At 52.1% G+C, this 15,028-nt stretch overlaps 1 protein-coding gene across 1 annotated transcript in view; it reads left to right on the forward strand.

Moving 5' to 3' along the window:
* The window catches only part of TRIM28 (tripartite motif containing 28), an 86,621-nt gene extending 71,861 nt beyond the window's left edge, over nt 1–14,760 (forward strand). Inside the window, exons 13-20 of the mRNA XM_029913829.1 lie at nt 10,039–10,075; nt 10,513–10,546; nt 10,738–10,951; nt 11,133–11,434; nt 11,696–11,816; nt 12,137–12,211; nt 12,520–12,654; nt 13,541–14,760. Of these exons, the coding sequence (XP_029769689.1) occupies nt 10,039–10,075; nt 10,513–10,546; nt 10,738–10,951; nt 11,133–11,434; nt 11,696–11,816; nt 12,137–12,211; nt 12,520–12,654; nt 13,541–13,762 (1,140 nt within the window). The 3' untranslated portion in view covers nt 13,763–14,760. The remainder of the gene's footprint in view (nt 1–10,038; nt 10,076–10,512; nt 10,547–10,737; nt 10,952–11,132; nt 11,435–11,695; nt 11,817–12,136; nt 12,212–12,519; nt 12,655–13,540) is intronic.
* Nucleotides 14,761–15,028: the final 268 nt, after the last annotated feature.

A 15,028-nucleotide genomic window follows, 5' to 3' on the forward strand; every position in this document is an offset into this window, starting at 1 on the left:
TGCAGAGAGCTGACAGCAAGAACTAGAAAAGCTAGGGACCTCCAATTAAAACTTACGATGCTGGAGAAATCCCTTTGACCTGCTTCTGATCCTGAGCACAGGACCCCTCCCCACCAACACTCAGCCGTGGTGGCATTGGACATGGGATCCTCTTCCAAAACAGCTGCTAAGGATCCAGTTCCGCAGAAAGCCACAAAATAGCGGTCTCACTCCTTGCCTCAGCAAGAATCGCCTCAGAAAAGGCAATCTCCGACCACCAAATCTGGGTACCACTGGCACCCAGAGCTATGGAGCAGCACAATGGCGCCACCTGCTGCACCAATACATTTCAGCAAGTCTACAGCACTGGCAGCAATCACAATGATTTCTAATCAAAGCCTGCCTTCTCCGTTGACACCAAGCTTGCCTGTGCTGCAGCAGTTTGTTAGCCAGGCAGACCTCTTCACATCACGTCCACTCCAGGAGCGCCTCTCTTCGGTACTGACGGTACCCCCCAGAAGCCCTTGAGGAGGAAGCAGAAGCAATTGAAGAGCCACCATAGGGTGGCACCATCCCATCCACCCACATCTCTTCGTCTCCTGAGAAAACAATAATGCCTCCTCCTCCTCCATCAGGCGATGACTTTAAATCCTTCCAGGAATTATTTAAATGAGTGGCTGACTCCCTCAACATTTCCTTGTCAGAGCTGCTGGAGAGACAGCATGAGCTGACAGATATTCTCCATACATCTCCTCCTGCTAAGATTGCACTACCAATCAATGCTGCCATCATGGACTCGGCCAAAACTGTCTGGCAGATGCCAGCTATAGCGCCACCTTCTTGTGAAAGATCAGACAAGAAGTACTATGTCCCAGCTAAGGGAGCCAAGTTTTTGTTCACTCCCCCTCCCCCCACCCCTAATTCATTGGTGGTGGTGGAGGCAGTTAATCAAAGGGGAGAGCAACATCTGACTAGGACCACCCCTTATGATAAAGATTGGAAGTGCCTAGACCTCTTTGGCAGAAAGGCCTATTCCTTGGCAACCCTCCAGTTTCGCATAGCAAACTATTCTGCATTACACTGCTCTACAGCCAAAATGCTTCTGAAATAAATGTAGTCAAACTTTACTAATTCTGGGTCACTGAGAACAAAAATGATGCTTAAAATTGTTGATTGGCTCTAGTTTTCAAGATATGCTATTGGGTCAGTATATATGACCCTTGACTTGGGAATGGCGGAGGATAAGTGAGTTATAAAGGGAAGGGATCTCAATTTAAACCAGAAATGACTAAAATACATCTTTGACTGGATCTATGACTAAATCTATGACTGGGTTTGGACAGTACTTGCTTTTTAGGCAAAACAATGAATGATGCAATCTGAAGCTGGTATTGCGTCATACATGATATGAATTGCATCATGTTATTCCTAGAAGTCATGGATGATGCAATCATAACGAAGCTTACATCACTCTGCTGAACAAATTGCCCTATATCAGCTCTAGAAATCCTACAGTGTCGTGCTCTCTTATTTGTCAGTGTTTGATTTTGCAAAGGGACACATTTCTGTTTAGCCAAAGTGAGCAGAGATGTCTCGTACTTGTGTGAACAGTGCAGATAACTTCTGCTATGTTTGTGGTGAAGTGACTTTTGCATCACAAAAGCGCAGTATAACCACTATGGTTAAAAAAGCCTTTCACCTTTATTTTGGCTGCAAAATTGGAGATCAGGACAAGAGGTGGGCCCCACACATATGCTGCAACACTTGTGCAACAAATCTTCGCCAGTGGTTGAACAAGAAAAGGAAATCTATGCCTTTTGCAGTGCCAATGATTTGGAGAGAGCCAACAGATCATACCAGCAATTGTTACCTCTGCATGGTGCCTCCAGTTGGGAAAGGATTGTCAAAGAAGAAAAAGTGGACTGTGCATTATCCAAACATTCCATCAGCTATACGCCCAGTATCCCACGGAGAAGGACTGCCGGTTCCTGATGCACCAGAATCATTCTCACTTGAGTCAGACGAGGAAGAGAAAGAGGATGAAACGTCTGGTCCTGAACCATCAATGTCACAGGACCCACATTTTCTCCCATCCTTCTCCTCTGAACCACACCTCATAACACAAGGTGAACTGAATGACCTTGTCAGGGATTTGGAACTACCCAAGAGTAAGGCAAAGCTGTTGGGCTCCAGACTACAGCAGTGGAATCTCCTGGCAGGTGATGTTAGGGTTTCCATGTTCCGTGACCGTCAAAAGGATCTTGTCCCATTCTTCTTCATGGAAGGTGATCTTGTAGCCTGCAACAGCATCGATGGTGTGATGGCAGCCCTCAACATCGTTCACGATCCAGATGAGTGGAGACTGTTCATTGATTCATCGAAGACGAGTCTTAAAGCTGTTTTACTGCATAATGGCAATGTTTTGCCATCAATTCCAGTTGGTCATGCAGTCCATATGAAGGAAACCTATGACAGCATGAAACAACTTTTGAGGTGCATAAACTATGACCAACATCAGTGGCAGCTTTGTGGCGATTTGAAGGTTGTTGCTCTCTTGCTTGGTCTGCAGACTGGATATACAAAGTACTGCTGTTTTCTCTGCGAATGGGATAGTCGTGCAAGAGATTCCCACTACATCAAGAAAGATTGGCCACTCCGACAGTCATTGGAGCCTGGGAGGAAAAGTGTTCAGCATCCACCACTTGTTGAATCAAGGAAGATTTTGTTACCACCCTTACACATCAAGCTGGGTCTGATGAAGAACTTTGTCAAGGCCATTGACAAAACACAAGCAGCTTTCAAGTACCTCCGTGGAAAATTTCCAAGGTTAAGTGAAGCTAAGATAAAGGAAGGTGTCTTTGTTGGTCCTCAGATTCGTGAACTTCTTCGAGATGATGCATTTGACCGTGCACTGCGTGGCAAGGAAAAGACGGCATGGAAAGCCTTCCAGTTAGTGGCAATAAATTTTCTCGGAAACAACAAGGCAGACAACTACAGGTTGTTGGTGGAAAACCTCCTCAAGGCATACAAAAGCCTTGGTTGCAACATGTCACTAAAGATACATTTTTTGCACTCTCATCTAGATTTTTTTCCACCGAACTGTGGAGCAGTGAGCGACGAGCACGGCGAGCGATTTCACCAGGACATTGCAACAATGGAGAAACGCTATCAGGGCAAATGGAGTCCATCAATGCTTGCAGACTATTGCTGGACAGTGACAAGAGATGCTCCATTTAATGAATACAAGAGACAAGCCAAGAAGCGCCGAGTAGACACTGAATAGGACTAAACTATGTACATAATAGTTTTTTGCCTTTTGTTTCATAATAAATTTTATTTATATAACCCTTTTGCTGATTTTTAAAGTGTTACATAAACAGGACAGGTGAAATATTATCATGTAAAGCAGCCATAAACACATGAAAAGACCTAGGTTTACAATTTATGATTAAAACTCTACTATCTACACAATATAGATAGACATAAAATGTAAAAACTTAAATATCTTAGAAACAGTAGCCAATCAGTTGTTTTAATTGTCATATTTGAATTCAGCACATCAAAATACATAATAAATAGCACATTTTATCTCTGAAGCAGACGACTTCTCAAAAATTGTAGACCAGTGTTACAGGCAAAGTACACACAAATTTTTGCACAAATGTCAACTTTTATTGAACATCTTCCAACAGGTAAAGAACAATATAAAGCGAACATAACAGAAGGCTCCCTCATTGCCAGAATGGCCTTACAGGCTTGCTTGGACTCCACTGACATAGTGGCCCGCTCCATCGCCACCTCCATAGTCATGCGGCGGGCATCCTGGCTCCACCTTTCAGGCTGCCCCAAGGAAGTTGAGGCGACAGTAGAGGACTTACCTTTCAAAGGTCAAAAACTGGTCGCAGAAGGCACAGATGCAACCTTACACACTCAAGAATTCCTGTGACACATTGAAAACCCTAGGAATATTTGCCCCTGTGAACAAAAAGAAACAGGGCAGATTTTATACCCAATGCTTCTGCACTACCCTATCTGCCCAACCTCTGAGACGACATGACCAGTGCCACAAACAACATCAGACGAGACGCCGACAAGCCCCAAAGCAGTCAGCAGTGCCTCAACTATCCACTTCCAGACAAGCATTTTGAAGTATTGGTCGAGGGCACGAGAGCCCCCCATACTCCACTGCCAAAGTCCCTCATCTCTTGCCCATTTGGGGACTACCCAACACCTTCCTACCCGGTCTGGGCAACCATTACATCAGACAAGTGGGTTCTGGAAATTATACGCAAGGGCTATTCTATCCCTTTTCCTCTATCCCGCCTACCCACCCCCCATCCCTCTTCAGGGACCCATCTCATGAGCACCTGTTAAAGCAGGAAGTAAACCACCTCCTACAACTAGGTGCTGTAGAACCTGTACTTGCCAAGCACAGGGGGAACAGGTTTTATTCACACTACTCTCACTCAGAAGAAAACAGGTGGATGGAGGCCCATCTTGGACTTGCGCAAGCTAAACCATTTGTCAGAACACAGCACTTCAAGATAACCCTAGCAACCATAATTCCAGCACTGGAGAAAGGAGATGGGCTGTCGGCCCTCGACCTACAAGATGCCTATTTTCACGTCCCTATTCATCCGGCACCCAGAAGGTTCTTTCAATTCACGCTTGGGAACCTCCACTACCAGTACAGAGTGCTCCCATTCGGATTATCCACAGGTATTCTCCAAAGTCCTCGCTGTCGTGCAGCATGCCTTCGCAGACAAGGTGTGATATTTCGCTACTTAGACAACTGCCTCCTAAAAGCTTCCACGTACCAGGCTGCAGTCAATGTCCTTCACATCACAACAACCTTGTTTACAAAATTTAGAATTATAAATCAACATTCAGAAACCTACCCCACTTGCCTCCAGCATTTATAATGGTGTTAAATTAAGCACACTTTTTTTATATATTTATTAGGGGGGTTGCACTCAGAGGCTTGCTATGTGAAATGGGTCACCAGTAAAAAGTTTGAGACCCACTGTCCTAGGGCATATGCCGAGCCACCATGTTTGTTGTGAAGCATGCCAGGCTTCATATGAGGGGTCTACAAACCTGGCTTCATACTGTCTATACTCCCCCACAAGCACTCCATCCACAGACTGACAATGCCCAGTGGGGTGTAAGACTCACTCACATGGTGGACAAAAAAAATTTGTACAGGTGTTCCATTCTAATGACACACCCCATCGGTAATGATCGCCAAGGACGCCTCCCTCGTGGGATGGAGGAGCACACTTGTCCAAGAATACCATCCAAGGCTGGTGGTCCCTTGCGGAATCCACCCTCCACATAAATCTATTGGAACTCAGGGCGTTTCGAAATGCATGCTGCCACTGATACGCAACAAGACTGTCCAGATCCTCATGGACAACTTCGCCACTATGTTCTACATAAATCGCCAGGGTGGGGCCCCATCTTACCTGCTCTGCGCACAAGCAGTTCACCTTTGGGAATGGTGCATCTCCAACAACATAGCTCTCATTGCAGTCTACTTACTGGGAAGCCAGAATGTCACAGCAGACAACCTAAGCAGACACTTCTCGCAAATGCACGAATGGGAACTGGCCCCAGGAATCCTGAAAACTGTATTCCTCCAATGGGGTTTTCCCTCAGTAGACCTTTTTGCAACATATCACAATGCCAAATGGCCCCAATACTGCTCCCAGGCAGGGCATGGACCCAATTCCCTGGGGGATGCCTTCCTCGTGAAATGGGAAGCCCCCTTGATGTATGCCTTCCCCCCCAACTCCGCTATTGAGCCGCATACTTCTCAAGATAAAAAGACAAATCCAGAGTAATCTTAAGTGCATCAACCTGGCCCCAGACAAACATGGTTCCTATACCTGAATCAGATGGCCACAAGACCGCCATGGACCCTTCCCCTTGTGCATTACCTGCTGACACAGGACATGGGACGCCTCCGCCACCCCAATATTCTGATTCTCCGTCTCAAGGCATGACTAATCCATGGATGACAAACCGGGGAAGTACAGGATATCTTACTGAACAGCTGGCGATTGACACGGAAAACATAGGCGCACAAGTGGAAATGTTTTTCCATATCGTGCAGGGACATAAGTTTCCCCACAATGAGCACCACTACCCACAATACTGGAATATATGCTGATGCTCAAAAAATCTGGTCTTTCCATTAGTTTACTCAGGCCTTGTCTACGTTAAAGGGAAAAGTCTATCTAAGCTATGCAGTTTGAGTTACGTGAATAGCATAACTCAAATTAACGTAGCTTAGAGCTACTTACCACGGGGTCCACACTATGCTCTCCTGTCAACTCCCCTTACTCTTCTCAATCCGGTGGAATACAGGAGAGCGATTGGTGGTTGATTTAGTGGGTCTTCACTAGACCTGCTAAATCGACCATCAGTGCATCTGATCACCGCTCCTGTAAGTATAGACAAGGCCTCAAAGTGCACTTATCTGCCATTACCACTTACCACTCTAAGGTAGATGAACTCACTGTCTTCGCCCACCCTCTAACTAAACGCTTTCTCAAAGACATACAGAATACTTAACCCACACTAAGACTCCCCCAACCCCTATGGGGGACCTGACCTCAACCATGTTCTCTGTACTCTCCTGGGCAAACCCTTCAAGCCACTAGCTACCTGCTCGCCATTACACTTATCCATGAATGTCGCCTTCCTAGTGGCGATCATGTCGGCAAGGAGGGTGGGAGAGCTGGGTGCCCTAAGGGTAAACCCACCCTATACCATATTCCTCACGGACAAAGTAATCTTACATCCACATCCATAATTTATACCCAAGGTTGCTGCCTTCTTTCATCTTAACCAACCCATTTACTTACCTGTATTCTTCCCAAAGCCGCATGCCGACAGCAGGGAAGCGTTCCTTCACACGCTGGATGTTGGTAGAGCGCTTTCATTCAGAAAATCATCCCAATTTTTATCCACAACAGAACGTTCCCAAGGCCAAACCATTTCCAGACAGCGACTCTTGAAATGGATCTGACTTGATCAGATTATCCTATCAAAAACATGATCTGGAACCTCCTTCCGGACTTAGCACGCACGCACTCTACCAGAGCTATATCAACATGAGTAGCTTTTCTCAAAGTCGTACCTATCATTGACATTTGTAAAGCAGCTACTTGGGCATCAGTCCATACATTTACCAAACGTTATGCTTTAGAGCAACATTCAGCTGCTGATGCGTGCTTCAGCATTCAGGAACTCCGAAGCCCCTCCTCTCCAAAGAGGGGCACTGCTCTAGTCCCCTAACGTGGAGCACTCACAGGGGCACTCCTCGAAGAAAAGGTTACTCACCTTGTGCAGTAACTGAGGTTCTTCGAGATGGTTGTTCCTGTGGGTGCTCCACTACCCCTCTCCTCCCCTGTGCTTTGGGGTTTCTCTTCGATCCTCTCGGGCAGAGAAGGAACTGGGGGGCGGTTTGCTGTGTGTGCTGCGTAGCCGCTCAGAGTGGCGTGAGATGGCTGCTGCATGTGCATGGCCAACGGGGCACTGCTACTACAAATCTGACTAGAAGTGCAGGGGTGCACAAACACCTAAAGTGGAGCACCCGTAGGAACAGCCATCTCAAAGAACCTCAGTTACTGCACAAGGTGGGTAACCTTCTCTTTCTGCTCCTGTCAGAAGCCGTGTAAGGGCTTGGGGGAGTTAGGGGTAACAGAGGAGCTGAGAGGGAAGCAGCCTAGGAGTGAACCTGGAAGGCTTTGGGTGTGGGTGGGAGTCTTTTTTTTCTTGGGGGATGAGGGGGGATTGTTAGGGTGTTGGGAGGCCTCCCCCAGGCAGTCCCTGGTTGACCCCAAGCCTTTCCCATTGTCAGGCACGACTGCCCCTGTCCCAGTACCCCTCATCCCCATAGGCCTCTGCAGCCCCTGTCCCCAGGCTCAATGCTGTCACCCCACTAGCTCCTGAGACCATGCTCCAGTCTATCCCTCCCACTAGCCATTCTGAACCCCAGTCTGTGACCCCCCCCCAAGCAGCCCTGTGTTCCCCACTCTGTCCTAAACTGGCTCCATTGGCAGGGTGCTGTGAGGAACTTCTACTCCTGGGGAGTTCTGTGGCACTGGGCATAGAATTTTGTATTTTCCTGCATAAAAAACATTTTGCCTAAGGGCTGCAATTCTGCCTTTTGCCCACCAGAGGCCACTGTTGTGCTAGAACAGCTGGCATGAATGCAGCTGGCTGTTCTGGCGCCACATCGGCCTCTGGTGGGCAACAGGCGGAACTGCAGTACTTAGGCAAAAAATTTCAGGCAGGAAAATACAAATTCTGCACGTCCTCAGATGTGCAGAATTTCCCCCAGGGAGTAGTAATTTTCAGTCTACAGACAACTCTTCGTGTGTGTGTGTGTGTGTGTGTGTGTGTGTGTGTACAGACACACACACACCTCATGACAATTAAGATGAGACAAGATGGTAGAGGTAATCTTTTTTGTCCAATAAACTACGGGTATGTCTACACTACGGGATTAATCCGAATTTAGATAATTCGAATTTGGGAAACAGGTTGTATAAATTCGATTGTGCGCGGCCACACTAAGCACAGTAATTCGGTTTTTAACCACATTAATTCGGTGGTGTGCGGCCACACTACCCCATTAATTTAACCACATTAATTCGGTGGTGTGCGGCCACACTAACCCTAATTCGAATTAACAAAATCGATTTTGGCGCTACTCCGCTCGTCGAGGTGGAGTACAGAAATCGATTTTAAGTGCCCTTTAATTCGAATTAACTGGCTCTGTAGTGTGGACGGGTGAAGGGTTAATTCGGATTAACGCAGCTAAATCCGAATTAAAGTCGTAGTGTAGACCAGGCCTACGCTTCTTGTAAGCTTGTCTGTCTCTCTAATAGAAGTTTGTCCAATCAAAGATATGACCTCACCCAGCTTGAGTCTCTGATATCCTGGGACACCAACACTGCTACAGCAGCACTGCATATGACAAGTTGAGCAGTGGGAGACAGGCTTCCAGTATTAACCTGACATGACTCTGGCAAGCTAGTGTATAGGTACCAGACCCAGGAGATTCCTGTAACTTGTCCATTCCTCATGGGGTGCTGAGGATGGATATATGCCGGTACCCAGGGTTGTGTGGCCCTCAGCACTGCTTGCTGAGACCATGAGGGAGTTTTGTCTGTGATTGCTATGGATCATCCCCCTGAAACAACAAGCCTTTGGCAACCTACTGCTGTCCAGACAGATAGCGATGGGCTCACATCAATCCCCAGACACTGGGCATGTTCAGCTCCTTATCCACTGAACACTCATCAAATCACCAGGCCTGCTAGTACCATCCACCAGCTTGTAGGATGCAGCTCTCTGGGCCAGCCCTTCGCTTACCATCACGGCATGTAGGCCAGGTCTACACCACAGACCTGTATCAGTATAACTACTTCACTTGGGGGTGTGAAAAATACACATAACTGAGTGATGTAGTTATACCAACCTAGCCCCTCCGTGTAGACAGGGCGCTGTGGGAGGGCTTCTCCTGCTGATGTAGCTACCCGCCTCTTGGGGAAGTGTCTTCTCTGCCTCCCAGAGATCACAAACTTTTGATGTTCGCCTGCAGACATGGGAAACCCCGGCAGCTGCTTCCTTCCTGTTTAGTTTCTCTTTGAAATTCTCACAAGCCTTCACTTGCATCCAGTCCAGGCTGTTGTGAAATACACAATACTTTTACATTTAAACAGACCGCTAGATATGCTACTTGACTGAGACAACCGGTTTGTCACTTTTTGCTGCTGACTAATACCTCAGTACAGACTTCAGGACTATATTTTCAGCAGGCATTCATAGCACTTGTGCATTCGTTCACTGAGATATTGAGCATCAGTGCTGACACCAGTTGTCATTTGAGACCTCAGATGCATGTACCAGAATCACGCCACCCCTCTGCATCCCTTTGTCAGTTGGCATTAAGAGGTTCTTGGGTAGAGGTGTGCTGGCAGCTGGGAATGGGGGGCGATCTGGTTGAGTTCTCCTTGACGTGTTCTCCTTTTCATTCCTTTGCAGCCCATGGACACCCAGGAGGAAGGCATTGGAGACCTGGGTAAGAGACTGTGGGGAGCCCGGGGGGGGAGAAGAGCAGAGGATCACCCTGTCCTTGGAGCTCCTGGCTGGCCCCAGAGCGAGGTGTTGGGGGCTTGTCAGAGGGTATGGCATGGCACCGTGTGGGAGTAGCTTCCCCCCGGGCAGCCATCCGTCCTATTGCCCTTCCAGCGGCCCACACCCTCTGCAGGGATGTAGTTAGTGTCTCATCAGGGCTGAGCATTAATGCCCCACTGAGATTAATTGGGGAGACCCACCAGCCATCATTCCCTGCAGACTCAGGCTGCCTTCCCGCCCATGCCAGGGTTAGAAACTCTTCTGGCTCCTTTGGGATTTCCCGTGGCAGCATGGCTGGAGATGGGGGGGCAACCAGGCTGGGAGGGTGGGGTGGGAGAAAGGCTGCCTGACTAGTGTCTGGCTTCTCTCTCTCCCCAACAGACAGCACCGAGGCCCACGTATCGGAAATGAAGAGGTAAGTCAGCTGAATCCTTGCCGTGGGGTCCTTGTCATGGTGGGGGGAGTGGGGCTGTATTTGTCAGCCTGCTGCATGCTGTCCCCCTTCCTCCTGTGGATCCCCTGTTGCTGTGGCCTCCTCCACCCGGGTGTGGGGCAGGGGTCATGCCTTGACGACGACACCCCACCCCCCCCGGTGCTGCATTGCAGGCCCCGACCCTCGGACGGCAATGTCATGCGCAAGGTGCCGCGGGTGAGCCTGGAGCGGCTGGACCTGGACCTGACAGCCGACAGCCAGCCGCCTGTCTTCAAGGTCTTCCCTGGCAACAGTAACGAGGACTACAACCTGATAGTCATTGAGCGTGGGGCCCAGCAGGCTGCCTCCCAACCCCCCAGCAGCATCTTGCCCGGAGCCATAGTCAAGGTTGGTGCTGCTTTGGGGTACCTGGTTGGCCTGCTCTAGGGGGTCAGTGCGGGACTATGTCCTGGTGGGTGGTGCTGGGCTCCTGGCCATGTGGAAACCAGCCCTGGGGGTGTCCCTGTCCCACTGGGAGTGTGTTGCTGGGCTGCTGGGAGCCAACACTAACCCTGTGCTGCCCCCCCAGGAGGAGCAGATGGAGGCAGCAATTGATTATCCGATAGAGGATCCCAGAGACACCAAGCCCGTTGTCCTGCCCCAGGACGTCCTGGCCGCCGAGGGCTCCATGTCTCGCCTCATCTCCCCCAGCGGCAGCATCGGCTCCAGTCTGGATGTGACACCAGGCCAGAGCCAGGAGGAGGCCATGGAGACAGCCAATGCTGCCCACTGCAAAGTGTGCCGGAAGGCAGGCTCCGTTGTGATGTGTAACCAGTGTGAGCAGTGCTACCATTTGGACTGCCACCTCCCGGTGCTGCAGGAGATCCCCAGGTACCTAGCCCCTTCCCCAGCCCTGGAATGGGAGTGAGGTCTAGTGGTTGGGGAAGGGAGAGGCTGGGAACCAGCACTCCGGGGTTCTATCCCCAGGTCTGGGAGGGGAGGGGGGGTCTGGTGGGGTGCTGGGAGCCAGGTTCTATCCCTGGCTTTACTATTGATGTACTGAGAGAGCAGATGTCCTCTCGGAACTGGAGTTCCCTGCTGTCTGGCTGGGAGCGTGGGGGGCAATGCTCACTCCTCTCATTTGCCCCCCAGTCAGGAGTGGAAGTGCCTGCTGTGCCAGGAACTGCCAGCGCCTGTTGAGGAGGACGGCACCAACTTCTCCGCCTCGGAAGATGACGAGGGCCCCAATAAACTCTCCTCCTTGGAGCAGAGGGTTCGTGTGTCGGGCTGGGGTCCAAGCGACTGGGATCTGTTTGGAGAGCAAGTCTCTCTGCCTCAGAGCACCACGCAGGGGGTGGGCGTATGGGCAGAGTGCTCATCCTCTGCTCTCTGGGCGGGCCAGCCTTGTGCTATCTGGGGGGGCACATGACTGGGCCTGGCCTGGTGCCCCGGGGCCTGGCCTTGCTCTTGTGTGATTCCATGGAGCCACAGCCGGGGTTGGGGTGCTGGGTGGCGTCTGGCCTGGCCCTGAGTAGGAGGGGAGGTCGTGGGGTCCCTGCTCCTAACCCTGCTGTGTTCCCCTTGACCTGGCAGAAATGTGAGCGTGTCCTGCTGGAGCTGTTGTGCCATGAGCCTTGCCGGCCTCTCCACCGGCTTTCGACCGCCACGGTGAGTTGGGGAGGGGGGGCTGTGCTTGATTCACTGGGGTACTTGATGCTGTGTGTGGCGGGTGCTCACTTCATGGGGCATGAGGGGGGTGCTGAAGGTGGGGGGCTACTCTTGATGCATGGGTTGTGGAGAGCCCCAGGCATGAGGCAGTCTCACTAGTACTTGAATGCTGGGACCCTATTCTGGGGAGAAGGTTTCTGGCATGTGGGTTGGCGGGGAGAGGGGCCATAGGAGACAGGGTGGGGCTCAGGGAGGGCAGGGGCCTCTGGACAGTGTGGCCAGGCCTGACCCCTGCCGTTTTCCCCCAGGAGGGTCAGGACACCATCGACCTGACCCTGATCCGAGCCAGGCTGCAGGAGAAGCTCTCCCCACCCTATGGCTCCTCCGAGGAGTTTGCCCAGGATGTCTGGCGGATGATCAAGCAGTTCAACAAGCTGACGGAGGTGAGGGGTGACCTGGGACCCTCCTTCCCCTGTTGGCGGTGGGGAGAGAGGCATGTCCCTTCTGGGGCTGGGCCAGGGGGCAGGCAGGGGTATGTCCTGATTGTAATGAATCAGGCAGGGTGGGTACGGGGCACACCCTGGGGGTGGCCAGAGCTGAGGCACCTTGCTACCACCTGTGCTTAGTGTGTACCTGAGTGAGGCTGAGCTCCCCAACTCCACAGGCCACCCCAGCCCTCCTCTCTCTGCCTACGTGGGCCCTGCTGACTCTCTTCAGGCCAATGTCCCCCTGGGTACCCACGGTTCTCAGATCTGCCGCTCGCACCTCTTTCCCTGAAAAGGCCTCCCTTCCTCCTGTTTTGTTTCTTCCTGTAACTTTTCCTATCTCTTCATCCGCTTTCAGCCCAGATGGTAGCTGGGCCTCAGCTGTGAAGCACATGGCCAGCTGGTGGGCGGGGGAGAAGCAGCATCTCTCCTCTTCTCCTCCCTGAGAGGAGCATGTTCACCCCCTTCTGGTGACCTGCCTTCACCCCCAGACCTTGAGCGCAGAGTTTCCACCATAGACACAACTCCCTACACACATCTCACTGTGACCAGCGGACTGTTGGGGCTACTGCCTCCTGGTAGAGACCCCGTCCTTGGGTGAATTGTGTGTGCCACAGGGGATCCTGTCAAACGCTGCTCTCTGCCAGTTAGCACTAGCAGGTTCCTGGGTCACAATGGAGGAGTGTCCTGGTTCTGGGGGACACAGTAGGGGTGGGGAGACTCTGGCCGCTATGGGAGCAGGCCATTTTGGATGATGGGCGGGGCATATCCCAGATTTGGAGATTGTGGGTGTCTCGCAGCTGTGGCTCCTGACCCCCGGCCTCTCTGTGCTCCTCTCCTCCAGGACAAGGAGGATGTCCAGTCCATCATTGGGCTGCAGCGCTTCTTCGAGGCCAAGTGGAGCGCCTCCTTCGGCGACCGGAAGTTCTCCTCGGCACTGGTGGAGCCCATCCCGCTAGATGAGCAGCGGAGCGAGAGCGGCAGCAGCTTCACCCACCGCAGCTCCCCTGCTGGCTCCCTGGGCGAGGCCCCCGCTGCCTCGGCAGGCGCTGGGGAGGAGGAGTGAGGGGCTGGCCTGCATCGACCGGAGCAACCCCCCGGCGTCCCGCAGGCCATGACCAAAAGCGCCTGGGACTCGCCTCTTGCCCCGGGTCGCGTGGCGGCAGCGGGACGTCCTGCCCCCCACTCCAGTTGAAATTGTTTTGTTGATGGGGAGCCCTCTCCTCCCCATGCCCGTTCCTTTGCCATGAAGTCTTCACACACGGTTTGCGTTGAGGGTCACACACCCACCTCCCCCTCCGGTGCTGCTCTTTGCCTTGACTGCAAGTGGGCGGCGCACACAGGGTCCCCCCCATCTTTCCTCTGGGATTTCAGTGCAGGGTGGTTGGGGGGACCTATCTGCAGGCAGGGTCAGGCCAGAGGGTCGTGGCTGGGTTTAGTGGAGCGCTAGACATTGGGCCCTCATCCCTGCCCGCGCTGGGGACCTAGCCCAGCGCCTGGGCTCACCTGCCCTGATTGTGGGGTCCTGGGCTGAAGTGCTGCTCTCTGCTGCCATGTGCGTGGGATCTTGGGGTGGTTGTAGGGGGCTCTGTGGGGGCAGGTGGCTCAGTGAGGAAAAAGGCTGGCGGGGTTGGTTCCCAACAGCTTGTCCTGCTCGGAAGCTCCCTGGGTTTGCTCCATGTTCATCTCAACATCCCTGGCACAAGCGCTCCCCTTCGAAGCTATTCCAAGCCACTGTCAGCTCTCTAGCTGTGTCCTTCTCTCCCCTCCCCCTGCTTGCGATGCCGGTGTGCTCCCTCCCCTCACCCACGCCAGGGGAAGCTGCGGTTCAGTGGTTTTGTAACTGACGCCCGAGGCAGGGCCATTCCGACTCCTGTACCTGTCCCGGCAGGGCAGCCGCTTTCTGGCCTGGTTCTTTTTGCCGCTCCAGCGTGCAACGGGATCCCAGGCTGGGCTTTGCTTGTATATTTTAGATGGCTTCTTTCATGTCCCCGATAACTGTTTGCGACCTGTGCGATGGAAACATGTTTCTCTGAGAACGGAATAAATCTTGGGTTTTATGTACTGCTCTGCCTGGTGCCTCGTCCTTCCTGGGGCCGGGCCAGCTCCCACAGGAGGGTGGGGAGGGAGCCTCATCCAGCCCTCCTCTGGCCCCACCTCCTGGCTGTGGCTCCACTTCTGGTCCTTGGGCCCCAACTGTGGCTCCGCTCCCAGTCCCACCCATGGCCACAGCTCTGCTCTCGGCCTCAACTGTGGCTGTGGCTCCCAACCATTGCTGGGGGTGGGGTGGAGGGGCACAGACAGGATTAAGGGGGACCGCTGATCTAGTGGG

This window comes from Terrapene carolina, unplaced genomic scaffold (genome assembly GCF_002925995.2).
Source record: "Terrapene carolina triunguis isolate 2854851 unplaced genomic scaffold, T_m_triunguis-2.0 Scaffold944, whole genome shotgun sequence".
Lineage (NCBI taxonomy): Eukaryota > Metazoa > Chordata > Testudines > Emydidae > Terrapene > Terrapene triunguis.